The 27,885-nt window shown below is 40.5% G+C and overlaps 1 protein-coding gene across 2 annotated transcripts; it reads right to left on the bottom strand.

Moving 5' to 3' along the window:
- Nucleotides 1-597: 597 nt before the first annotated feature.
- On the bottom strand, nucleotides 598-26,014 carry Syn1 (Syntrophin-like 1). 2 transcript variants are annotated; one of them, XM_080274340.1, is made up of 10 exons: nucleotides 25,973-26,007; nucleotides 18,455-18,568; nucleotides 14,626-14,933; nucleotides 12,882-13,020; nucleotides 4,791-5,018; nucleotides 4,146-4,363; nucleotides 3,212-3,339; nucleotides 2,251-2,456; nucleotides 1,104-1,312; nucleotides 598-733 (listed from the first exon to the last, which is right to left on the bottom strand). In XM_080274340.1, exons 2-10 carry the CDS (start codon nucleotides 18,507-18,509, stop codon nucleotides 641-643), a joined length of 1,584 nt encoding a protein of 527 aa, XP_080130466.1. In that variant the 5' UTR covers nucleotides 18,510-18,568; nucleotides 25,973-26,007; the 3' UTR covers nucleotides 598-640. The 2 variants fall into 2 exon arrangements, with proteins under 2 accessions (XP_080130466.1, XP_080130467.1); XM_080274341.1 differs by lacking the exon at nucleotides 18,455-18,568 and having other exon boundaries at nucleotides 25,977-26,014.
- Nucleotides 26,015-27,885: the final 1,871 nt, after the last annotated feature.

Here is a 27,885-nt window from a genome sequence, read left to right on the forward strand (position 1 = left end):
ATGGTGCTTGGTGTGGCTGTGATGGTAGGTTCCCAGATGCATGGCTCTGTAGAAGTGCCTGTAGGTTTGACTGCGAGTGTGCTGCCTGTAGTGAACCCTGGTGGGCTGGCATGTGTGAACCTGGGTGTGCGTACACTGACAACGAATGCAGGTTGGTCTGCGAGTGCGCTGCCTGTAATGATGACTGTGAGCCCTGCACATGCGATGCTGGTTGAGTGTACATTGAAAGTGTGTGCAGGTTTGTCTGGGAGTGCGCTGCAAGCATCCGATGTCCCGGCTGCATGTATGGCTTGGAGTGTAATGACAAATCCGGGGGTTGTGGGTGGGAGTACAGTGAAAGGGAGTGAAGGCTTGTTTGTGAGAGCGCTGGCTGCATGGTTGGTTGAAGCCCATGCATTGTGGGGCGTGTGTAGGTCAAGTGTGATGGCTGGTTGGTCTGCGAGTGTGTTGACAGGTTTGGAGGTTGTGGGTGTGTGTACAGTGAAAGTGACTGTAGGTTAGTCTGCGAGTGTGCCGCCTGGAGACCCTGCCCATGTTGTGTGTATGTTGTGTGGGACTGTAAGTTGGACTGGGAGTGTGCAGAGAGGCTGGGTGTGTGTGGATGTGTGCGGGGCGGGTGAGTGTGCGTGCCAGGCGTGCGTCAAGAGGATAGAGTCTGCTGGTGCACCTTGGCTGAGAGGAAAGTGTGAAGGATGAACACGAACGGTTTGGGGTTCGTCTTCAGGTCCAATTCCTGTAGACAAATTTTATACATTAGCTACTAATCCATATTAAATGTCAATCCTCATTTATCTAACTGCCTGACAGAAAATTCAACATATATCTCACCACACTCATGACATACACACCTGAAACTACACCACGTATCTAAAAGTCTATATTTTGTGCAGGGTTTGGTATTTTTCTAGTCTTATATATAAAAATCTGTATTAAAAAAAACTTGTGGACTCCCTGGACTGAAGCTCTGTTGATGCCAGCTTATAATGGATTCTTTGTCTCATCATTCACCATTTCTCTTACTCTCTCTACCGTACTGCATCCGAAATTTACCCAAGCCACCTTTCCAAAAGCCTAAACACTTGTAGCAGCAAACATGTACTCACCACCTCCATGTCCCCATCAAAGCGCAGCCATATAAGCCGCGCACCGTCATCTGAGCTCATAATCAGTTTATGGAAGGGCTGCGTCCACAACACCCGGCCACGACTGCCCCCGCCACCCTCACCCCCACTTCCCTCATGAGTGGAGAGCAGCGTGAACCCGTCCTGGTGATGCAGCACCAGTTTGGCCTCAACACCACGCCACTCACAGTCTGAAGGGACAACAAAAAACGTCACAAACACAAATGCACATCCAACTTGCCTTACTGATCATGATTATGGTTCTTCATCTGAACTTGGTGCAGATTTTCATCCTTTGGCAGTTTATTTCAAGCAGTTCAAGGGCAAAAAGTAATGCTGCAACCCTACATCCTGCCCACAGCACTCCTTTATAACTACCATCACATTCTAGTGTCAATCAAACATTACACATGAGCACTGAATACAGAGAGATGGAGATTTTAGGCCCAAATTAAAGTGAGGTGAGTATACAGTAGTTAGCTAACTCTTACTGCTGAGGTCTCTTCCAGTACCTTCTAGTACGCCATGCTTCTCTCTGTCATCTCTTGGTGCTGGGAAGGGACTATTTCAAGCAGTGGTAATGATATAAACTGGTAGTACAAACATCCCTTAACTCCTTCCCTGTCTCCCAAAAGGATGATGATGAATTCAGTAACACAACTTCAACCTGCTGTCCATCAGGTTCACATTCAGACAAGTCCGGGGCTACAAGAGCGGATTTTTTATCTCCCTCTGCTCACCCTGCATCCTTCCAATGCTCCTTACCTCACACTGCTTCACCTTACCAATTCTTACATTCTGCATCAATTGACTTCCTCTCTCCTCTCATTCTCACCCTGCTACTCCCTATTACCTACCTCATTTTACTTTCGTACCAATGCTACCTATCTCACAGTGATTCTCCTAACCAATGCCTACATTCTGCCCCAAGCTTCTTATGTTCAGCCTCAACCAACTTTCCTCCTACTTCAATCGCACTCTGCTACTCCCCATCACATACCTCACTCCACTCACCCTACATTAACTCCTTCTACCTCACTCTGCCTCTGCCTGCTTATTCCTAACTCTCTATCTCTCTCTCAATCTGCCTCCTCCTATCTCTCCCTACCTCTCCCAGCCTCATACTCACAGCAGGCCACCTCCTTCTGCCTGTGTACGGCTGCATGTGCACCCTGTACAAGAACCCTGACCCAGGTAGCCAAGTCCCTGTGTGTGTCGTGCTGGAAGACACTCATAGACACGCCCTCCTGTGTCCCGCATCGCATGGTCATGGTGATCGCCTCGCCACCGCTACTGCCGCTGCCAACTGACCCCTTGTGAGTTGAGTTGACGATTCTGATGAGGAGATGTAAATATTAGGGACAGAAGGTCTGTTTGTGGGAGTGCTGCCAACATGAATATTAGGGACAAAAGATTCATTTGTGAGAGTGCACAATGCAGTGTTGTCATTCACTCATCATCATCCGCCCACTTGATGTAGTGTTGCTTATTTCTTCCTTCACCTTTATCATTCTTTTTCAGTGCCTCCCCTCCTCTCTTCCTATTTCTCCCATCTTTCCTGTCACTTTTTATTACTCTTCTTTCCTTTTCAGGTGGCTTTAGAGTGACAAGCCTAATGGTTTTCTGTAAGACAGGAAACCACTTACAGCGCTGGGTGGTAACCACACAACCAACCATGTGTGTTCCCTACATATCAAGTGGGCTGGTGGAGGGTTAGTGTCCCCCTCTATAAAAAACTAACTCAAAGTCAAACGGATACCCCTTATGCGATTATGGTGTTTGGATATAGATGGACAGATAGTCTGCAAGCAATGTATTGTTGGGCATGTGTAAACTGTGTTATGGTTGGCTGGTGTGTGAGCACAATGACATGCTGGGTGGCTGTGGGTATAGGTGTACAGCAAGTGTAGGTCAAGTTAGTTCAGAATCACGATGGAATTAAAGAAAAAATAAATAAATAAAAAAAATAAGCCAAGAGGAGTTATTAATCAGTACACGTATATTCTTTTTCTTCTCTCTGGATGCCAACTTATGAGAAGTGGGAAAACTGTTCAGTATTTGTCCTCTCTGATTAATGTTCACTCTCCTACCTGGTTGCCAAGAGAGGGTAGAAGACAAGGGGGTTGGCCCAGGCTTCCTTGGTCCAGGGCACCTCCTGGAAGAGTATCATGTCATGGTCGGTCACGGCACAGAACTGAGGCTCCCACTCGTCCTTGCCCTGAACAACACAACACACATTTCAGGTTAGCACAAGCAAGACACAGAATGAGGTAGAACAGCGATGCGATTATTACAAATTTCTCTACAACAAATTTAGACATCCTCAATATTTTACAGCCACAACAGCAACTCTTAAAGATGGCAGTTTTGAAAGACGGAGAATGAGATAGGAGGGCAATGTGTTAAGTGTAGATTTCTCCACACCAAATATAAAGATGTACTCAATACTGTACAGTCACAACACCTCTTCAAGACAGCAATTACAATAAGAAAGACCGACAATGAGGTGGACCAGTGAGGCTGGAGAATACATATATTTAGTACATAAAGAACACCACATTTATAATTGTCCCATCTGTAATGTTTCGAAGGGCTCTAACATCCCTGTACGCCTCTCTCCGTATTTCCCATTCCTTCCTAAAGATCAGATTATCCTTCCTACTAATGCACTTCGACTGTGTGATTCATACTGCCATCACAAAAATTTTCCACATAGCACCTTCCACTGCCACAGCCAGCTGGGAGGTGTGGGCCAACTTTTACACATGATAGTACACACATTCAGGTCATAATATGTGTTAGTGTGTGTGCAGTGGACAAAGTATAATCAGGGTAAACAACTGTCAGAAACCCATTCATGGTGGAAGTTATATACCTCTATTACCACTGACTCTTGTGACACAACTCTTGGCTCTGACTGTACCTGATCTGACACAACTATTACCCCACATGGTACCTCAATCTGACACAACTATTACCCACAACTTTCCCTCAATCTGACACAACCACTGCCCCCACTTGTACCTGATCCAGCCGCAGTTTGAGCCATCCTATGTGGTGTATAGCTGCCTTATCCAAGACGTCGCCGAGCATCTTGTTAGCGTGTGCGAGTGCGGCGGTGGTGAGGCGGGTCAGGCAGGAGTGCAGCGTGTTGTACCAGCCGATGGTCTCGGCCTCATTGCTGCACCGCACAATTAGGGAGTGAAGGCGGTCAGGCGAGTGCAGCTCAAAACTAAGGGGGTCTGTCAACAAAGGACACACCAGATTACAAATGCACATCAATCATCCACAGTATTTTCTATTTTATGGGCAGTCCTTGTAAGCTTTTTTTTCTTTTAATACATCCATGTTTTTCATGAAGTCCTCATTACAATTAAGGAAAAACTGATTATCAAGAGTTCCACTGCTACCTGTGAAGCTGATTGACAAGTTTCCCTCAATATGATGCTAGAGAGAAATGTCTTCACACAGAGACACTGATATAACTGCTGCCTGGTTATACAAACATCCCCTATGTCCCTCCCTATCACACAAAAGAAGACTGGTGGACTGCAGGAGGAAGGCAATAAGATGAGCCTAGGGCTACAACTACTACTACTACTACTACAACAACCAATCAGGCAAACATCAGACAATATGTTCTGCTAGTCACCACATCCCCCAGCTCACCATCACACTTGAAATTCCTGGTCAGATGGCAGAAGAGGAGTGGGAGGGAGCGTGTGTCAGGTCCCGTGGCCGGCGGTGTAGGCGACGAGGCGCCGTCACCACCCTCCCCGCTCCCACTTCCTAGGAAACCATTCTCCGCCCCCAGAAACCCCGTCTGCAACTCCCACCCAATGTCCGCCATGACTGAGGCCTTGCGAAAGTATGGGGTCACCTCGCGCAGATACTTGACTGTAATGTAGAAAGAAGGCACCACTGAGTTGTTGTAGGTGAGGAAAAATTCAGACAGATTGAGGCAGGTTTTGTCCAGTGTTCAATTTTAATACAAGGCAATATTGGAAAAGTTAGGAGTTTGTTTAATAATTATTATAACACAGGAGTTATTTGTTTATTTAATGTTTCCATGTATATAAAAAAAATGGTGTGCAAAAGTAAAATTATTAAAATTAAAAAAAACAAAAATCATAATGCACAGATGTAATTAAGAACAAAAACATCATGATTGAATCAGAAATAAAACAATGAAGTAAAAAGTTATCTCAACAGCAATACAATTCATGGGTAACATTAAAACAGAAATGATGGCCAATAACATACAATATTTCAATCATGGTTCATATTGCAGAAAGACAGTTTGATAAGGAAAGAATATGTGATTGAAACAAGTAGGGAAAACAAGGGGGGTACAAAAAAATAAAGATGCCCAGATACATTTAACAAGAACAGCAGTTGAGCCACAAAAAGGTCATCAAATGGGGGAAGAGACATTGGAATTTGATAAAAGATGGACAACGACAGTAAACAATATTGATAAGGCATTGGTGAGATTTTGAAAATCAATTAAAATTTCAAGTGAGAATTTTTCCATTGCATATATGAGGGTGGAAAGTTTGACAGTGAATTGACAACAAATAAAAATCACAATTCCATTTAAAATATGAGAAGTTTTACATTGCAAGGATAAAGGGAGGTATATTGATAGTAAATTCACAAGAAATATAGAACAAAACATTGTACTCAATATTAGGGATAGGAGCAGATGTTTTGACAGTGATTTAACAAGATATTTTTTTTTTTAATTTCATTCAAAATTGAGATAAAGGCAGGTATTTTAACAGTGATTTCACAAGACATGAAAGCAAAAATAGCATTGAAACAGAGATAAGGAAAGGTATATTGACAGTGAATGAACAAGAGGTATATAAATGGACACAATCGCAGTAAAACATGGCGTTACCCGGATACCCCGACAAACCGACACACAGTGGAGGGTGAGGTAGGCAGGACAGGAGATCCGGCAGGCAAGTCCAATATCCAGGCCAACCCCAGTCCAGTGTGGGGGGTGGGGGGTCCAGGCAGGGGTGGGGGGTCCAGGCAGGGGTGGGAGGGTTGGGGAGGGGAGGGGAGGGGGTGGGGGGTCCAAGCAGGTGGGGGGAGGGTTGTGGGTGGTGGTGGGGAGAGGCAAAGGCAACAGTCACAGCCAGAGCAAGTAAAGGCAGTGTGCAGATTTTCACATATTTTTTATTATATTTATATTTTCAGGGGTTGACGATTTATCGGTGTGTAAGTATATTAATTTTAAGGTGTACGTTTGGGGAGCATGATATTTTTTTCAGGGGTGGGGGGATTTTTAAGTTTTACAATGTATAAGAATTTTTTTCCCACCAAATAAAATCGTATATGAATATATTGCATAAATTTTTTTAATGTGCAGGTATGTGTATTTAAGAGTTCATTTTTTTAACACAGGATAACAATGCAAGCAAGCATGAAGGATTTATAAAGATTCACAAGAGGTTTAGGAAGTGCAGACACAGGGATTTTTGGCACATTAAAAAGTGTACGTTCATTTTGTGATGCAACAAACAAGCATGTATGACGGAGGGATTCATTTCAAAGAATTACCATAATGATGTTACGTATGTTTTTTATCACACAGTTAAATATAAACATTAGTACAGTCAATGGCAGGAGAGATGTCAATAATTTGTTGTTTAAGATGGGATGTTTTTATAATAATTGGTAAAAAAGGGTAAAATGTAGCAATTGTTAATGTATTGAACATAGATAAGTTCATATTTTTGTGCATACAGGATTTGTTTTTTAGATTGCAGTCAATGGTGAAGAAGAGAGGGGAGGGTGATGGAGGGGAGGGGGTGGGGTGGAATAGGGAGGAAGCAGGCAGGAGGGTAATGGAGGGGGAGGGGGTGGAGTGGAGTGGAGGGGAAGCAGGCAGGCAGACGGAGCCAAGACGAACATGCAGGAGAAAAAAAAAAAACAAACAGAAAAACATAAGTAAGCAACCATGCCCGAAGATAATAAAGAAAATATTCGGTGCTCCACTGGTGAACCAACTTGATGTGTGCTGTCGCAAATTTAGCTCACAACACAGAGAATGTGAAGTAGTATCACTTTACAGCAAAGAAACCACATTAATAACACTCAAAGCAACATCAATGCTCTGGCTGATGAATGATGGGTGTCTACTCACTGCCTGTATTACTATGGTACCTACACATAATCCTATACTGATATATGATTTCCTGTACTCCAAAGAACAAAATTACTATTATCGTACTGTTTAAAAAGGCTCCAACAGGCTTGCATGCATCGGTCTTGGTCACCTAATGGCAGCTCTCCACACTGCACGATCTCTGGCAGCCTTCCTATTCCATTCCTTATCCCTGAGGTCACACTATATCAGGAGATTACCATACACAGTACCAACATAGCACTGTCTGGTGGTCTAGGGTGCTAAGACACTTTAATTGGATGTGGCCCATAAAGATTTCCGAGAGGTCGAGTTTACTGTTCGCTGGATGCCACTCAAAGGCACCTGATGGGTAACACAGGACTGGATGATGGAAGGATGGATGGACGAATGGATATTTGTTAATGCAAGTAACGTCATAGTGCAATTTTACGAACTGGTTTTCCACAGATCTTTTTTACCCCAATTACTTGTCAATCACATTCTGAACTGAACTGCTTAGCGGCAAAGCTGCAACCCATATTTAGCACGCGCACAGCAGTTTGGCTTCACAACAATCGTCACACATCAAGGTGAATGACCAGTGGAGTACAGAGTGTAGCTACTATAATGACCTCTTGGCCTGGATGGATGGTCAGCCCTGGTTCCGTACGATTCACACAGCACTCATTTCGACACAGCAACAAATACAATAAAACTGCCGTACAGTGTAAGGCAAAGCCCAGCAGCCAATAAGGATCTCTATTATTAAGATATACTGAGCTACACACGTACAGCAGAAATCCAGGTATCCACAGGGAACAATATACAGTATAAGATCTTACAATTGCTTGGGCGATACATACTGTACCAAATTTGGGCAATAACACTTCTATGCCATTTTTGAAGCACTTTTACTGATTTTATTATTTTTTCCCTTTAAAATCCCAGCCAGGCTTGGCCATGACAGAAAGTAACCCAGAGGCTGTTCTGTTTGGGGGAGGAGGGGGGGAAGGTTCCAGGGAAGTAGCGAGATGATGATGATGATAAAAAATACTACTGGCTCCACTGAAACGAAAAAAAGAACAATTCCTACCAAATTAGCCCAGACCTATGGACCAAAGCAAATACAGTACCATGCAGTGCTGTTTGAGGTGATAGTACAGTACAAGTGCAGGTGCCTGATGAGAACTAATCACAATCAGATTGGGATAATAGGTATTTGACACAGGAAGTGGATTTCTACTGTAAATCTGAAACATTCCAAAACTATTCAGAAGCATCAACTTAATCCAACAAGCCAGAATAATGTGACTATGGACTAGCTATGTGTTGCTGTGTGCTCAACAAGAGACTGACTCCACCTGGCCGTGTGGCTGCTCCCCAACAACAATGCACTACACACACAACACACACTACACTACATGGGTGCACACACTCACATACACTAAACACTGACATCTTCACCAGCAGACAGCAGTCTTAAGTTAAACAAAACTGGCAATACCAAGAATAAAATAAAAGATCATCACACTGAAGAACGTGGTGGTGGCAAGCACGCACGCACGCAGCGCGCACAGACACACACACACACACACACACACACACACACACACACACACACACACACACACACACACTCTGAAGAGATTAAAATATGTATGAGCAAGCCCCTGCTCACAAACGGCAAAATAAAATCTCCACTTTGACTAAATCAATGCACATGCATATTTCTAACTAAAATACTCCATCAAATACTTATGAGATTCAGAAAAGTCAAATAACATCATGTGAAAGACTATTATGATAATGCACAATGTGATGCAATACAAAGCATATTAAGCTTAACCAAACTGATCATTATCCATGCAAATTGCCAAAAATACTCAACCAGCACATCATGTACTTTCCCTATCATTCAATCAATCTAATGTCTTATGTATCAACAATATCATCATACCCCTATTTATGACTAGCGTATGGGGTTGGTAAGATAAAGAGAGGAAAAAGAAAACTACAAAAACTAAACTATAACAGAATACATAACGATGCTGGCCATACATCCATTCATTAATCATTTAACATTAAAAATTCTCAGCTCCATATCATTGGATTAAAGCCTTCCACTCTATAAGCTTCTCATGAAAAGTCAGGAAGAACAATTTTGATGATAAGCGGGTTAAAAGCAATGTGCAAAACTCTCCATGTGCTTCAAATGTACAAACTTCATCTAATTCTACCCTTCATCAATGCCTTTGCTTCTTCAACTTCCATTCCTCAGTTTGTCACACATTCACATACATTACTGCATCATCATCATCCTTCCTTTCCACATCTCCTCCCAGTCTCACACTTACTCTTAAATACACTGAGCTGGACAGACACTTCCTCATGTGGTGACCTTGATACAAACATCCCTCAACTGTCCCTATCCCCAGAAGGGAAGATGGTGGACTGGAGACATGGAATTTCAGTCCTTGCTCAACATTCATATCCAGATAAGCCGGGGATCAAAACAACAACAACAACAACAATAACATGACCAAAACAACAACGCACACACTACTCTCTCATCAAAAGACTTCCTTATTTCAAATCCAATCTCTATGGCTACCAAACTCCCTCATCGCTCTCTCTTACAATACCACACCACAATGAATGACAAACACTTAACTTTCTGCAACACAATTATGATCATCAATTTCAAGCACTCACTAATCTCACTCAACTTACTCCCTCCCTCACTCATCCCTGCAATGCTACAAAGAACATACCCAAATAACAATTATATCAGCATAAGCCAATCAAATCATATCTTAATCATTACATACCAGTATAATCAGGCACATACATAACATTTAAAAGTACTTAAGCCTTTGCATACTAAACCAACTACAAAAGTAGAGCAAGAATCTGACTATGATGAGATTTTTTTCACCCCCACCATGTTCAGCATAAATGTAACATTCTAAAATATACTCCACACACTATCTAATCTATGGCATGCTAATACAACTTCCATATTAACAGCTGTATGGCAAAAACACTCAAACTTTCCTTGATTTAAAAAAAAAAAAAAAAAAAAAAAATGCACCTGGTGGTTTTGTGGGTAATTACGGCAATCCAATCGGAATGAGTCTGGGCAAGTTTATATCCAAGGGGTGGTGGGGGTTAATTGCTCATGTAATGCCACTCAGGGATGCAAGTGCCTGGTCACTCTCATCTTAAATTTCAGGACCAACTTGCCTAGCCCCAGGCTCCTACGCTACTCATGGGGCAACACAGGATTAGATGATGAATGAATGAATGAATGAATGAATAAGTAAAGAACATATACTACCTTGAAAAAAGTTCAAATTATCCTCATTAATGCTTGTAGATAAAAAAATATTACAACGTTTTCTTTAGGTAACTATGAAAGAACATTTGAATTATCAGTTTTGTTACGAAATCAACATAACACTAAACAAAAGATTAAATTACTCTTTACATGACGCAAACAACACATAACACAGCTTCAGTGATATTCCAAAGTTATATTAGCATGCAATAGGTTACATAATTCACTGGATACCCCACAGAAATGAATACTGTATCTGCTACATATACTATTTTTACTCTAACTTGGCCTAAAACTGACCTCCATCCATCTTCAGTGCTCAGTTGTAAGATGAAATTAGCCCTAGAGTACGATGCTAGTCACAAAGAAGTGCTAAGGACGCAGAGCTGTAGCATCGTCTTTTTGTGCCACTGAGCTTTGTGAAATAAACTTTAAAGGAATCAAAATTTTGGCCAAGTTAAGGTAAAAGAACTACACCAACAGCCAATCAAAACAGCAAAATCAATCTATTACTAATCAATCCTTTAACCCCTTCAAGTGCTGTGATGTTTTAATATTTCATTCTTGCTTTTTCCATTTTTTCTTTCATCTGAGGGAACTTAACCACCCCCATTACTTTAATACTAAATCATGGTGGTGGTAACTCCGATTTGTGGTAGGTGGGGGCACTCACCATCCACTAACTCAATGTAGTGCTGCTGTCGGGTGTCTGCCCTTTCCTCTCCTCCATCCTTCTTTCCTTCCATCCTCTTGTCTTTCTTTCCTTCATTCTTTCCTTGTCCATTTGCCTATGGGTGACTTTACACTCGCTCTTCTGTCTTTTTTTCCTTCATTCTTTCCTCTTTCTTCTGCCTGTGGGTGACTCTACACTGAGTGACAAGCCAAATGGTTTCTTGAACACCAGGACACCATTTACTACGCTGGATGGTAACCTTATAACCAAATTTTGGCACCTGGTGACTTAGTGGGTAGTTACTGCGCTCCAATCAGATTAAGCCAGTGAAGGTTTATATCCAAGGGATGGTTGGGGTTCACTGCTCATGTAATGCCACTCAGGGATGAGTGAGGCTGGTCACTCTCATCTTAAATGTTGGGACCAACTGCCTAGCCCCGGGCTCCTACGCTCCTCATGGGGCAATGTAGGATTGGATGATGGATGGATGGATGGTAACTCTGATGGGCCTCAAGTTATTACATAAAAAAAAAGAGTCTCCTTGGCTATTAGTAAAGCATCCCTGCAATCTGACTACACTTGGCCATCAATTGAGCTGAAAGGGGTTAGGGATCTCTGTCAAGTTTAAGTACTAGTAGTAGTAACAGCAACCCTTGTCTCATCTGAATTTGTACTCATTGAACTGTAGGCTCAAGCTGCCCTTTTCCTGCAGTCACCATCCTCTTTTGGGGGGATAGGGAAGTAGTTAAGGGGCAAATGTACAACTAGGCAGGTGAATCACCCAAATATATCAGTGCCACCACATGAAGGCATACCTCTCCAGCACCAAAGTTAAATGCACTATACCTTTCAAACAGGAGGGTTGGATATAGCCTTCACTGATCAATTCACTTTAAGGCATCTCCCATACAATAATGACTTGACGGTTGCAAGAATCAAACAATAAACACATCACCGTACTGAAGGGATTAACTACATTTACCAATGCGTCTAGAGTAAGTCCTCATTATAATGCACCTTTTTGATGTTCACTGTAGATATCAAATACATGGTAATTACAGTAAGACTATTTCAGTTCCACTTGCTGGATGTAAAGCTGATTTGCCAGTTTCCCCATGTTTACAGTCTCATATCAGCTGGTTGGGAGAAGCTGTGGTAAGATGATCTAAGTTGCGTAAAAACTGTTGTACACTGAATTTAAAAACATCTTTACTCAAGTCATCGATGATTTCACAATGAGTGCTGCGTTGATCAAGTTTTTTTTCCCCAAGCAAAATAGCTCTGAATGACTGTCTATGTCATATGTTGTATAAATATTATGTTTTATCAGATTATGCTAACAACAGTAGGCATACGCTTGAAATGAACAGTGACTGGTGAACATTTTCAAACCGTTCATCTACTGTTCTAAAACATAAATACAGGAAAACACATATTTTTTTAATCAGTGTACCTCCCCAACACACAACATATCCAAATCCGGGTATAATATTCTCCCATTTCATCCCACTTATCCCCGGCATATAACAAGGACTCACTGTTCTTGGCAGGATCTACACTACAGCAGCCAGGCACCCAACCAGCAACAGTACACTAAATCCCCATCATTACCTTCCAGTGTGACGATCTTGCCGGCTCGCTTGAGTGACCTGACGGCCTCGTCGTGTGTGGCATCCTTCAGGTCCTCCCCGTTGACTGACAAAATCGCGTCGCCCACATAAAGGTTCTCTGTGAGGTCGGCTGCCATGCCCTGTTGGAGGGAGGCAAAATTATTATCCACAGTAACAATTAGCAAAACATTCCGATTCAAGGAGTTTACCAGGAAGGAGCAAAAACTTAAACGAAAGAGATGACAGAAAAAACACTGAAAATGAAGAAAAACCTAAACAGGAAGGAGAAAAAAATAAAAGAATGAGATGGAAAGAACAGAAAATGAAGAAAAGAAAAGGAACTGACAAGGCAAACTATTAAGAAGAGGAAAAAAAGAAGACATGGAAAGAATATTAAATAAATGAAAGGAAAAGATGGGAAGGAGAGAATATTGGAGGAAAGAAAAATTACATCATAGAGAAAACATGAAAGAACTGATGAAAAGAAGGACAGTAAAGACAGCTAGGAAAAAATTAGAACAAGAGAGGGGGAAATCACGAGAAAGAGATAAATGATGGAAAGAAGAGAGAATTAGGGAAGAAAGAGGAAAAAAGAACGAGGGGAAATAATTGATTAAGTGATCAAAATAGACCTGGAGACACAACAGCAAAGGTCACTGTTGCAGAGGTGACAAGGAAAGGTGGGGACAATAGTTCACCTAATATTTCACCTCTCCTACTTCTCATTTCCCTTTGCTGGCTAAAAGTCTTACGATGTGAAAGGCTTGGTGTGTAATTATGAAAACAGATGATGATTTTAATATGATGCACCAGAGAAGAAACTGAAATACTTGCCCACACTGAGAAGCAGACAGTGGGCATGCTGACAAACTTCTGCGTCTGACTGTACAACTTCATACACACTTTCTCCCTCCATTTCAAACTCCATGTCAGTTTCTTGGTTTTCTCAGCTTCCATACTTTGCTTTCTCACACATTCACATACTATTCATCTTCTTGGCTCATCATGTCTAACTTCCACATTCAAACTCACTCACATATACCCTTTTCGCCATCTATATCCATCTTCACTATATGACCATTCCATCTTAACACACACACACACACACACACACACACACACACACACACACACTTCAACCCATTTACTAACACACTTTCTCAGTCCACATGGGCATCTCACCCTAATATCTTTCACAATGCTATGTCTCTTAATTTATTCATTCTATACAATCAATGTACATTTTTTAAGAGTCACATTTCCACTGTCCTCACTCCTGATTTCTTAAGTTATGCCTTACCAGTGTGACACCCATCTGTTAATAAAAGCATCAGCGCCTTTGGCCTTTGGTTCCTTCTTCCTCGCATTAAAAAAAAAAAAAAAATCATCATCCTATCCATGTTCCAAACTGATAATTATAAAAATAAATAAATTAAATAAATGAATCATCATCATCATCATCATCATCATCATGACCATTTTTTGCCACCTCAGGATGAGGTGAGTCAGTAATAAATAAATGGAGTGATTGGGTCTGGTTAGTACTTGGATGGGTGACCGCCTGGGAACACCAGATGCTGTTGGCATCCCTACGTGTCAAGTGGGGTTGGTGGAGGATTGGTGTCCCTCCCTGTAAAACAATTAACTCTGAGCCGTTAGCCACCCCGTTTGGGATACATGGCGTCTGGCAATGAATGAATGAATAAGTAAATACAATATATAAAATTCTGTACTTAGGTTCTCACCTTAAAAATCTTGGATATAAGAATCGGCATCTTGTTCTCTCGTCCGCCCTTAATGGATATCCCGAGGCCATTGTTGTCTGACTTGCAGATCTGCACGACGCGTTTCTGGCTGGCAATGGGCTCGGGGACGTCGGTGGGGCCGGCCTCGTTGTCGGATCCGCCGCCACCCCCAGCCTCGTCCAGGTCGGTGAGGGTGACGTAGAGGTGGTCCGCCTCCAGGGTGAGGCGCGCATGGTGCCAGTTCCCGCCCACTTGTACCTCAACTGAGCCCACCTTCTCACCCATCTCGCCTCCTCCCCTCACATCACCTGCACAAGCGGTTAAGTAACCATCATCCTCCGACAATTATATTCATCGTAGGGACAGGTATCAGGCCGTGAAGGCGTTAATGAAGACAGTACCCACCCACTCACACCTCAAATGAATCTATCTTCTCACCCATCATGTCTCCTCCCATCACATCACCTGCACAAGTAGTTAATTAGAATATGTCTCAACTTCAGACAATTATGCAGGATGGTTCGTAGATAGGACTCCACTTGAAACTCACCAGGCGGTATAGCATAAGTGTTGCGGGGAGTGTTTAGTCTGCTTGTGCGGGCATGAGTGTCTGTCAGTGGGAGTGGGAAATGAATAAAGGATCCATAACTGACAAATAACACAAGGTGAACTGTCCCCACAACACAGGAGATACCTGCCAGGAGAGTGGAAGAGGAGTGTTATATGTGGACCACCCTGTAGCCTGCTCTGGGAGATAAATCAGGCTGTGGAGGGGTTAATGGAGGCAGTTCCCACCCACCTGAACCTCAACTATGCCCGCATACTCACCCATCCCACCTCCTCCCCTCACCTCACCTCTTCCCATCACCTACACCCAACCAGCCTCCTCCCTCCACATCACCTGCACACGCATGCTACACATTTACACACTCAAGATTGTGTGCTTGTCAGTTAACCCCTTCATTCCTAAGATGCATTTTAAATTTCACTCTTGCTATCTCCAAATGATTTCCTTCACCACAGGATAAGCTTTTCAAACGAGATGATATACAGACTTCATTAACCTCTCCTATTATAAGACGTCTCCCTTGTAATACATTAATCTGGAGGTATAACATCACAGTAATGAGGGAATTAACGAGGCTTCCAACCACCTCTTTTTTACCAGTTTATTTCAGTATCTGGTATATCAATATATATCTGTTTGTTATTCATTCAATCTGTATCAATGATGAAAAGGAGAAAAAAATTACTTAAAAGACGTATACAAACAGGCTAGGAAAAAGGTGCTGGAAAACTTCTGAAGCCGGCCAAAGTCCGGGCCTTGGTTCAAAGAATATAAAACATAAATGACAGTTTATAATGGGAAGAAGAAACTTTTACCAGTTAGCCTGTACTATGTATGGATGTGAAACACGGGGAAACATGAGTCAACAAAAACATCAGGATTCAAGCAGTACAAATGTGTTTCCAAAGAGTACCAGTTGGAAGAAGAATCATAGGTGGTACAAACAACTGCAGGGTACATGAAGAAAGTTTCAGTGAGGATGAGAAATTGAATATGCAGAAATACTGAATGTAGTGTTGTGGGTGAAGGCATGATCACTGAGTTGGTATGGTCATTTGGACAGAGGCAGGAAGTTGGTGTGGCGAGAAGCGTGTATGATAGTGAGGTATGAGAATTATAGCTGGGTTGTTTTCATCTGATGGGCGATGGAGGAGTGAGTCTCCTTTGTTACTAGTCAAGCCAGCCTTTCAATCTTGAGTATCGGTTCAGCTGAAAGGAGTTAGTGATCTCTGTCTGGTGGAAGCAAACCAACTACAGCTGTGGTAAAAAGGTAATGCATTAACAGCCAATCCTGTATTACAATAAGGTGTAGCGGTAAGAGGCTAGGTTAACATTATCCAACAAATTTAAGGGTAGATGACCAGCCTACTACCCCTGATGGAATTATATGTTCAAGAAAATTCCAGCCATCTCTTGGGATGAATCCTTAACACATGACAAGGCTGCTACTTCAACTAGGGCATGTTAACCACTAAACCATCAGACTAATTATATGGGATGAGAGAGAGAAGAAAGCTTACATATAAATGAGGGATCTGACAAAGAATGACGAGCTACTGAGAAAACAGAAGAGATGTATAAAGAGTGAGGCTATTGTCATGATCATCCCTGTGAGCGAATTCCAGGGAGGGATCAAAGTACCAGGTTTAACTGCACAGAAGTTGTACTGGTAGGTACACCAATGAACACTATCAACATAAGTGTACTGTACATAGTGGTACAAACACACACAGATATATACAAACCTTTCCACAAATGTAATCAAACACACCATTAGACAGCAAACAGCATTTACAATATCCCATTATCAACCTGGAGTTTCCTTCTCTTGAAAAATGTTTAGCAGTAACCAAAATATAATTCTATATACTGTATAATTATGAGAAGTGGTATAAGATGCATATTAACTTAAAAAATCATGTCTGTATTAAAATAATGTTAGACAAAACATCAGTTGATGAACCCACATTTTTCAAACAACAGTATTATTTAAAATAATACTCTAGTCAAAAGTCAGAAGGCCAATTCATGCCAGTGGTCTTTTCATGGTAATATAAAACACTTTAAATACAATACAAATTTGTATTATTCATCCTCTCCATAACAAAGGACCAAACTAGTTAATCCTTCCAGATTAACAACACTGCTTCACTGTTTAAATTCATCCTGTGCCAGACAAAAGTAAATAATAAGGGATTGCTGAGGCTGACTCTAATCCCTTCATCCCATACATATCTTTCCTGTTGTGCTGGCCTGAATAAAATAAAGATGTCCTTGGGCTGATGTGATTAATGTGAAATATGTGTGAAAAGCAAGACACTGCATACGTGCAGTTACACTCAACTTGAAGCTTGTAGTCTTGCAATGATCCTGTTCTTCAAACACTGATCTTTTTCAATCATCAGTTTCTCCCAGCCCTCAGTCTTTCACTCACTGCCACATCTTTTCCTCCCTCCCTCCCTCCTTCCCTCCCATTTCCTGGCCTCCTCACATTCTTCCTTCACGTCATCAGCAACAGCTGAGATCTCACAAATAAACACTGCCAGCTGACCAATCGCAAGTGTGAACAGAAAGTTTGCTGAAGGTTCATCCTGTTAAAATACAAACACAGATGAAATAATACCTAACACGCTTAAATAATAGTGTACATTCCATGGATATATCAATACTTTTTCTATCAAAATAAAATCATCATCAACAACAACAACAACATAAAACAATGCAGGTAAATATATACATGACAACTTGACTAAATAAATAAATAAATGAATAAAACATCAAAACTTCCAAACACATGGACTTCCCTACTTTTAAAAATTTCATACCGGTATTGGATCTACGTTTACAGCAAACATATACCTATCAACACACCAGTAAAAAACACAACCATGAACCAATAAAAACATACCTCAAAGAATGTGTCCAAAGTCTTTCTGTCTACTGTACATGGGGAGAAAGAAAGAGAGAGAGAGAGAGAGAGAGAGAGAGAGAGAGAAAAAATCCTGCCGTAAATCAAGTCTTACCCCACTGCATCCCCAACTCATCATACCTTCAGTAAACATGCTTTCCACATACACACACACATATGTATACAAAACAAAATAAACTCTACATAATGAAAAATACTAACATACCCAAAAACACAAATAACGTAACCATCGATGAGGACAGAAATAAACACTATATACCCTAATGAAAAATACTAAACATACACACACAAATAACATGAATATCGAGGAGGCCGACGGAACCCCAACGTACCTTCTGCAAACGCGTCAAGGCTCCACTGGTTGCCTGGTGAGGGCATGACAACCATAGGGAGGGGACTCTTTAACACAACCCTGCCCACCCGACCATCAGGGGGAAGCTAATGCACTCTGAAAGGCCAATTGGGGTCAACAGGGGGGTCAACTCTTCCGCACCGGCAATTTTGGGTACGCTGTACAAATATCAATGTTGACGAGTTGCACAGATAATTTTGATGCCCATTAAGGATGATTTAGTAATAATTAAGGTGAAGGGAGACAAATCAAATCATGATATGGGTCAGATAATTTTGATCCCTGTCATTCAATGATAATTTTGATCTCTAATTACCTTGGTAGTTAAAGATTTCTATGTTAAAAATGACAGTAACTTTGGGAAATCATACACAGGGTGGCCAACTAAACAGCACTCTGCTAGTAACTCACCCAGTGTTATCCAATGTATACCAGCTCGAATTTGATACTGCTGATTAAGCCATCCCCACAACACACACCTGGTGGAGTGAAGAGGTGTGTTGTATATGTGCCACCCTTTATATACCCAGTATGGTATATCGTACTGAAGGCTGACAAATGAAGCTGGATAGGCAGACTTACGTCAAAATGATTTACGTATTCCAGTACTCCACATGGTCTGATACTGAGTGTACTGTTGTTTCTACTGCAGAAGTGCTCTAGTACAATCCAATTAAGTACTGCACGTGTTTGGACTTTCTTATAAACACTTCTGTCTGAAACTACCCTAGAAAAAAAATTGCAGATTGAACACAACATGGTCTAATATGAGCATAATTTGTTGTACCTCTCGACCCAAATGGATAACAATACTGGCACTAGCTATATAAAGTCTTTGGATAATGTCAGATGGGTAATATTATTGAAGTTTCATATACAGTACATTTTTTAATCCTATATGGAGAAAGTACAAGACCTGAAAATTTTATTAGGCTATGTGAAGAGAAATATTGGATGACCCTTGCGACATCAGGTCACAGTTAGATAATTTAGGGCACAAATGGGTACAGAATTTAACACCAAAAAGGATTTTTGGCAAAACTGGACACAGACGATTTCAAGGGTGTGCGGGACTTTGTAGGACGAAAGAGATACGTGTTTAGACATTCCATTCACAAAATTTTGGTACCTTAACATCAAATTCATACATGCCTGGAGAGAGAATTTTGAAATATATACTGGATTTTAACTTCACATAATTTAGAGGAGTAGGCAGGAGTGTACGACAATGGGGATGAAACTATGGCTATATTAATGATAGACTTTCAGCTGAGTGAGCAGGATCAGTGTAAAAAAAACTGAATTAACTCTATGGAACCCCAATACTGAATACTGAAAGAGTGAGAGGTTAAAGACAGGGTATGTGAATGAAGATGACAGGAAAACACGAGGAGGAAAACAAAAGACAGAACAGAAAGAGGGGAGTGGCACAAAAGGGCAACGATGGGAGAATGAAAAGTGGAAAACCATGGTGATGGAAACTGTAAACAACTGGTGATGATGACAAGATAAGATAAAAAGATAGAGGAAAAAAGAGAGATGGGAGTGAAAAAACTAAAAGTGGTGATGACAGAATGAGAAGAGGAAGACCGAGGAAGAAAGATAGATGGAAGTGGAGGGGGGGGGGGAAGTGGTGAATGACAGAAAGAAGACCAAGGAAGAAAGACAGGAGGTGGCAAAACAGGGCAGTGGTGACAGAATTAGAGGATAATCAAGAACACAAAAGGAAAATGATGCAGTAAAAAATATGCTGGTGATGGAAAAATACTGTAAAAGTGAAACCAAAATCAAATTGGAACGACAGAATGGTGGACGGTAATGAAGACGCCACAGTCAAGTGGCCAGAGAAGTGGTGTGATGGCTGACAGGATGAGAGTTCAATCCTAAGCTGGGGAAGGGAACAATCAGATTATGAGAATTTTGTTAACCTGACTTTATTTACCCTCCCTAAGACTCACCAACATGTCATAGAAACCAAACCTCACTGATACCATTACACCAGCCCTGACTGAGACAGCCCTAGTGTGTATTCAATACGGATGGTGGCCATAAATGCCAAAGTGGATGTGTGTAGCACCCTGGAAATTTCCCAGGCTTCCATGAATGGGCCACGAAGTAAAGCAGGACAAAACAGAAAAAATAAAGAAAGGAAGAAAACAAAAATATATAAAAACTAAATGAAGAGAGGGCTAGTTATCCACACAGGCCTGCTGATGTGGCCTTTCAGCTGTCTTGCATTCTACACATCTCACAAACAGCCACTTCACTAACTCCTAAACCTTTCATTTCTGTGACACATTCTTTGCTTTACGTTTGCGTCAACTGGGTACTTTTACTATCCTCCCCCCCCCCCCAAATTTTTTTTTAGTTTATTTCTTTACAGGTGGAGTTAGATATATCCTGCATTAACCCCTTAACTACAAGAGATCTCCCACAGCTAATAAAATAAAAAAAGTCAGCTGGAATAAATTAGTCAAAATTAGTCAATGGTCTGAAAGGCTTATTATCATTACTTTTTTTTTTTTTTTAACATTACTAACCCTCCCTTGGCTGTATTTTCTCCAGCATTGGAGTTAAAATAAACTTGATCATCATTTCCACCTTTATAAATGCACTTATAACACTTTTGACTCACACACTCACATACAATACTTTATTCATGCTAACACTGAATGGTTTTGTTCAGCTGGGTAAAATTCTAACAGGTTATGCATAAACAAATAGTGAGGTAACTACAGGAACTACATAAAAAATACTGTAAAATCATACTAATAGTATAACATGTGAAGAGTATGTTGAATTTACATCAAAATATGGGAAAGTCTGGACACATACACGCTCTACGTCACATTCTCATTTTAAGCCAACCCTATTTTAAATGATACTTAATGGATACAGTATTTTTAAAATTTATTGTGGACTTATCGGTACTGTAAGAAAGGACACAAAACAACACATTAATGAGGATTTGCCATACTCTACATGGCAAAATATTCAGAAAGGCATGCCAGAATACCACTAGAAAAATTTTAATGTCATGGGCTCAGGCTCAACTGAATGTGAACCCAGTGAACTGCAGGTTGAAACTGCCCTTTTAACAGTCCACCATCCTCCTAGTGCAGGAGGGGGAGGGAGCTGAGGGATGCTTGTATAACCGGACTGCGGAGCTGCCCTGTATATTGTGCCCTAATACTGTATACTGTGACATTCCATGATAGTGAATGTGTTCCTCACCAGCACCATACTTCAGTCAATGTGTTATTCAAAATCTGTCAATGCCTTCACCATAATGACAATTTTTCCAGTACCGTATTTGGGAAGAATCCCTCAACCTGGAGCAAAAAAAATACAGCCAGATAATCCCTTTTTACCCATTTGACAGCCCTGGAGAACTTGGGATATGAGAGAGGATGGTGTGTTGTGGGAGGATAGATAATTACTATGCAAAACAAAACTGCTTTGAGTGAGTTACATCAAAGCCACTGATAACAGGATACAGGATGCAGCATCAAGATATGGATAAACAGATAGACAGGTTGTTGCACAATACTTGATTCTGTGGCTCAGCTATAAACACTAAGTCATACACACTTGCATTGTCCATAAAAGTGACACACAGAAAAGTATCAAGAATATTATGCCTGGCTTTCACCTTTAACCATACTGTGAGCTTGGGATATTCTCGGCTTACTACATTTTTTTTTTTTTAATTCGAATAACTATACAGCTACCCTACTTACTGGTACTTATCACATGGGGGAGAAAAACAAAAAGTGATTTCATTAACTTCTTCAATCCAAGTACCTGTATGTCTTTTTTAATTTTATTCTGGCAATGGTAAAAATGTTATTCAGCACAGGTAAGAGTTGGTAAGACATCCTTGGACATAAATACTGTAGTTCATGCAGGTATACAACAAAGACCACAACCACCATGAATCAGGCTACAACCTGCTAGTGCAATATAAAAGATCACCTCTAGCTTACTCACAAAAGTTTCATAATTGTTACTATTCATCTCAAATCCCAACATACAATGAAAGAAACCATAAACATTCCTAGACCTTAAACTGTGCATAATTTAATATGTTTCTACATCTATTTTCACTTCCAAAACTACCAAACCCTGTACTGTAAATGTGAGTGAATTTTAGAGGGAAAAATATAATAACACAAATAATAATACTGAAATACTACGGCTGCTACCAATAAGACCTCTGACAGTTTCTATTTCTATTCACTCATAATGCTGTCATATCCTTCACAGAGTCAAAATTAAATCCCAAAAATATGAGAAACAAAACAACCTGTGACGATACAGGTATTTAATTTTTATAAGGACCTGTTCATCATAAAAAATGGATACAAGCTTTTACAAATAGGGCTCAAGATATTTTATGACAACCTACTACTGTTCGTCCCTCAGCAATACAGATAACGCTTGCCATGTGTTCATCATGCCACTAACACACAGACACCCCCCCAACACACACAAACAAGCACACTGATAACAAATTCCTCATAATCTCCCAGACTGATAACCTACTTCTTGAATATCTGAGTATCCTTTGTTATCCACACACAACTACACTCTTTTCACCTTAACTTGGCCCAGATTTTCATCCTTTGGGAGTTTATTTCATGTACCATAACTCAGAGGCAAAAAAAAAAAAACAAAGTATTGACCCTTTCAGTCCCATGACATATATATTTTCCCCTTTTAACTGTGCTATCTCGAGTCCATTTCATTCAGCTTAGAAGTGGCATTTTGAGTCCCAGGTTCAGTTCCTGGGACACTACTGTTAACATGCTAGTTGATTTACTGTGTTAGGAGTTTATTCCATCATGAACTGGTAGGGTTGGATATAAACTTCACTGACCTCTTCACTACACAAGACATCTACTAAATGGCTGAAGACATCTTTATGTAAGAAAAATAAAGTTGCATGGTACCGGTATGTCACTGTATCAAAGGAGTTTTCTTCCATTGTCCGACAGTCAGTGGAGGCTTTTTTAAACTCTTGGACTATGAGATGTCACTCTTAAGCCAAATAAAATAATCTGTACTCTGTCATCTGGTGCAACATATCCACCACTTTCTTCAACACACAGTTGTAGTACGAGATCAACACTAAACTGCAGTGCTATCCACAATGTGCTATGGGAAAGACATAAAGCCACAGTACTCCCTTTATTCTGCCACTTAACTACATACAACTGGCTGCAAATGACAAAAATCTCCAACAAGTTAAAATAAAAAAAATTACGGTGTTAACAAGACCTAAAACATACCATAAACAAATCCTCTCTAGGCAGCCCTCTAACCTCTTCACTACTATAACAACTTATTTACTTTATTCTGGCTACTCCTCACCCTGCCCTAGGGTGGAAAAGGAGGTCATGATGATGATGATGATGATATTCTGGCTAAAACTGAATGATCTTATTAATTTTTAGTGAAATTTTGAAGACTGAAGGATTGGTTAAAATGTCCCTCAACTCCTTCAGTGTGAGAAGTCTCCAAAATAATGAATAAAACTGATTGGTGCTGGTAAGATATATAATGTTCAAATATCCCCCGCACTAAAGCGACAAACCCTACACACAACGCCATTCTGAAAATAAGTAAAGCTGCCTGGCGTTTGCAAGTATTAAATGATTACCGTACCCCCTTGAATATGAAGGACTTTATCTTAGTTACGGTAATCCTTGCAGCTACGAGATCATTTTACTTAGCTTACAAAAGAAACCTTGTACTGAAGGTGTCAATCAAAGACGTATCTAACCCCTCCAGATCATGGTGTCGATACAAAGCTTCATGCTGTAAAATTGTAAGATGGGAAGAATAAAATTAAAATGCATCACTAAGCTCAAGGGATTAGGCTACACTTACTAAGATCACCTGAGGGTTAGACAGAGCAAGTCTTTCTCTACGCATCTCGTAAAAGCACTGATCTTTCCCTTGATCCCTCCAATCCCCTGTACTACTCATGCAGTGAAGGAGCTAGCAAATATTAAACAGTTAAGTTTCCTATGTTACTCCAGGGGTTAGCTAGAACATCAATCTTTTTCTATTAATCTCTTAAAACCTCTTACGTTTCCATTAATCCCTTCTCTTTCTCGTAACAAACACACACTACACGACCTTGCAAATATAAAATGATCATGCTTACTATGATAATCTAAGGTTTAGCTAAAACAGGTCTTTCTTGATGCATCACTCTAAAACCTCCATCCTTCCTTAACTCTCTCTTAATGCACACACACACACACACACACACACACACACACACACACACACAATTAAAGGAGTCAGCATATATTATAATTACCCAGTGTTAAGCTTACTTAAAACATCCAAAGACTGACTAGACCATGTGTTTCTTTTTTCATCTTTCTAAACCCCTCACCTTTCCCTTAATCCCGCCACTGTCTCCTAAAGTACACATGCTAATCCTCCCTCATACACACTGTAATCCCCATGTTTAGCTCTTCAATCCAATACAAATAATGCAGTTTTATATACAATACAGTATCTTTCTACAGGTATTACCAATTTAAATTAACGTATGACAGACTGAAGTAGTTAATGAAGGCTATACAGTATATCAAACCTCAGACTCCATCCTCAGGTACATAAAATCACTCAAAATTGCAAAAATACTAATAATAATAGTAATAATAATGATAAATAAAAAAAGGTAATATTAATAATACAAATTGGCTAGGATTACAGCAACCTTATTTATACACATACGCTCACAGATTACTATAACAGAACATACAGAGCTTTAATACATATAATGAATGCTACACGTGTTAGGTTACTACTGTTATAATTCAGCTTAAACTGCTAGAATTTTAAGGTTATATTTGGAGATAAGGTTAGGTTATAGCTGCCGTAATCGTAGTCCGTGAATGTAGGTTACGGCTGCCGTAATCGTAACCACAGCCATAATAATAAAACAAAACACACAGCACTGGAATATATAGGTTAATCCATTGGCATGAGTGGAAATGTACAACTATCTATTTCATATCTACTACTGATATTAATTTCATTTCAACTTGGGTGTGGCCTCTCGATATCAACAGGTTAAACCATGCAAACCCACTATTAATCCCTCCTTAACACTCCCTCCCTTAAATCCCTAAAACTGCCTTCATCCCTCCACCTTCCCCTCCCTCCCTAAATCATGCAACCTTTTCCTTCTCCTCCACTGCCCCTCCCTCCTTAAATCCCTTAAAATCCCTGGTCTAAATCAATATTATGTATGATTTAATCCCTCTTTAATCCCTACCCTAAATCCCTGCAGCCTCACTCCTCTTGGCTCGAGTGTAAATTGATACAACCTTGAGCACTTAGGCTGTGATTCTCCCCTTCCCTCCGTCTCTCCGCCCCTCCCTACCTTTCCTCCAGCTTCTCTCCACCTTTCCCTCTCTCTCCCTCCACAGCTATTCACTTCAAAATCCCTAAAATCACGTAAAAATGGCCAAACTCACCCAGGATTTAATTCTCTGGCTCAGTAATAACAAAGTAGCGTTCGACAATGCACCATTTTTTTCACCTCGGCACTTTTAATGCAAAGTTCACTAATTTGCCCTAATCTATATTGTTTCTTATATTATTTAGCTCGTATGTTAAGTGTAAATAATACCTATGGTGGCCTAAATATGTAGATATAAGCCCTCCACTCCGAATCCTCCATCAGGTTTCCACAATTTTAACACCTACATGTCAAAGAAACACTTATTCAGTGTGAAGAATGTGCTACGTTTTATTTCCTCAGGGTCAAAGGAAATAATACGAACTCTGAACTAAAGCATACGATTCTTTTTAGGAATAATAGGCCAGCTGGCCGTATCTAACATCGAGACGTAAGAACTCGTCCTAACCCGCCTGCATACTTTGAATTCCTCTCTTCAGTAACTGTAAATTTCATATAGAACCCACTAAACAATACCAAACTACTATATTTCAGGCATTAAAAGCTACATATTATCAACGACTAAGGAGAACTGCTGTATATTAGTAAGTTTCACGGGTTCAAACGCAACCACAGTCGAAAGAGGAGCAAACGGACGAAACTCTACTACCACGCTTTTTAAAGTGATACCTTCAGCACTTTCCGTAGCCGATGAACTCCTTCCTCCTTTGATCAGCGTAGTTACGAGGTAGATTATTGATAAAGATGATACAGACAGATAAAGCAAATGCAGGGTCAGCAGTAATGATACGAAAATTAATATCATAGGCCTATCCTCTAAGCATTACCACATGAATTATTAACTCGTTCCGTTACAAATAAAGGTAATAAAGCTGTCAACACAAGGTAATAATTTTCTGCTATACTTTTCTGAGAGAGAAAAAAATAAAATGGGCCACACACTCATTAACTCACCATCCAAGCTCCCGGAATCCTGACTCCACCTTACAGGCACAAATATCCGCTCTTCCACAAGAAAATAGTAATAGTAGTAGTAGCAGTAATAGTAATACAAGAAATAGTAGTAGTAGTAGCGGTAGTAGTAGTAGAAGTAGCAGTAGCAGAAACAGTAGTAGTAGTAGTAGTAGTAGTAGTAGTAGTAGCAGCAGCAGCAGCAGCAGCAGCAGTAGTAGTAGTAGTAGTAATAATAATAATAATATAATAATAATAATAATAATAATAATAATATAATAATAATAATAATAATAATAATACACTAATAATATTAATAATAATAATAATAACAACACGAACACATCTGGCTTCGATTCGACTTTCATCTCAATAAAGTTATGGATATATTTTGGCGGGAAAATTTATGTGACGGGATACGAGCTTAAAATATACAGTACTGTGTGTGTGTGTGTGTGTGTGTGTGTGTGTGTGTGTGTGTGATTTACGGAGGATCTGTGCTTTATGGTATGCGTGCGTTTTACGAGAGAGAGAGAGAGAGAGAGAGAGAATCATTGCAAATTAGGTGAAACTCAGAAAAAATCGCAAAGTAGACCCATAACACACACACACACACACACACACACACACACACACACACACACACACTCGACGAGGGGGGGGGGCGAAAATAAATCCGTAACTGACAAGAAAGAAATGCTTATCGTCCTTATCGCCCGTATCTTATCGAAATTCTGTCACGGTCTTTCTCTTTAAGCGCAATTAGAGAGAGGAGAGTGTAGAGCTGGTACTCCCGTGGGTAAGGACGCTCCCTAACACCTTTTCCTAAGCGATTTATTTGCTTATTCCACCTTACTGTCCTCTTCTGCTACCTAAATCCTTCCATTATCATCCTACCCTGCATAAGTAACGTACAAAACGACATTTACCACCCATATCCAAAAATAAATCGTTAAAGAAAAGGTGTTAGGTGTTAGGGAGCTTCCTTAACCAACACGAATATTAGGCTAGGT

The sequence above is a fragment of the Coenobita brevimanus genome, chromosome 57, assembly GCF_032717465.1.
Source record: "Coenobita brevimanus isolate Jiangsu-jjx chromosome 57, ASM3271746v2, whole genome shotgun sequence".
Lineage (NCBI taxonomy): Eukaryota > Metazoa > Arthropoda > Malacostraca > Decapoda > Coenobitidae > Coenobita > Coenobita brevimanus.

Bases quoted from the DNA above. Each gene is read 5' to 3' on its own strand.
- Syn1 (XM_080274340.1), bottom strand. From the start codon at position 18,509: ATGGTTGTCATGCCCTCACCAGGCAACCAGTGGAGCCTTGACGCGTTT. The intron at 4,364-4,790 runs GTGAGCTGGGGG...CTTTGTTGACAG, and splicing joins CAGGAATTTCAAGTGTGATG to ACCCCCTTAGTTTTGAGCTG. The intron at 3,340-4,145 runs GTACAAGTGGGG...TGTGTTGTTCAG, and splicing joins TCAAACTGCGGCTGGATCAG to GGCAAGGACGAGTGGGAGCC.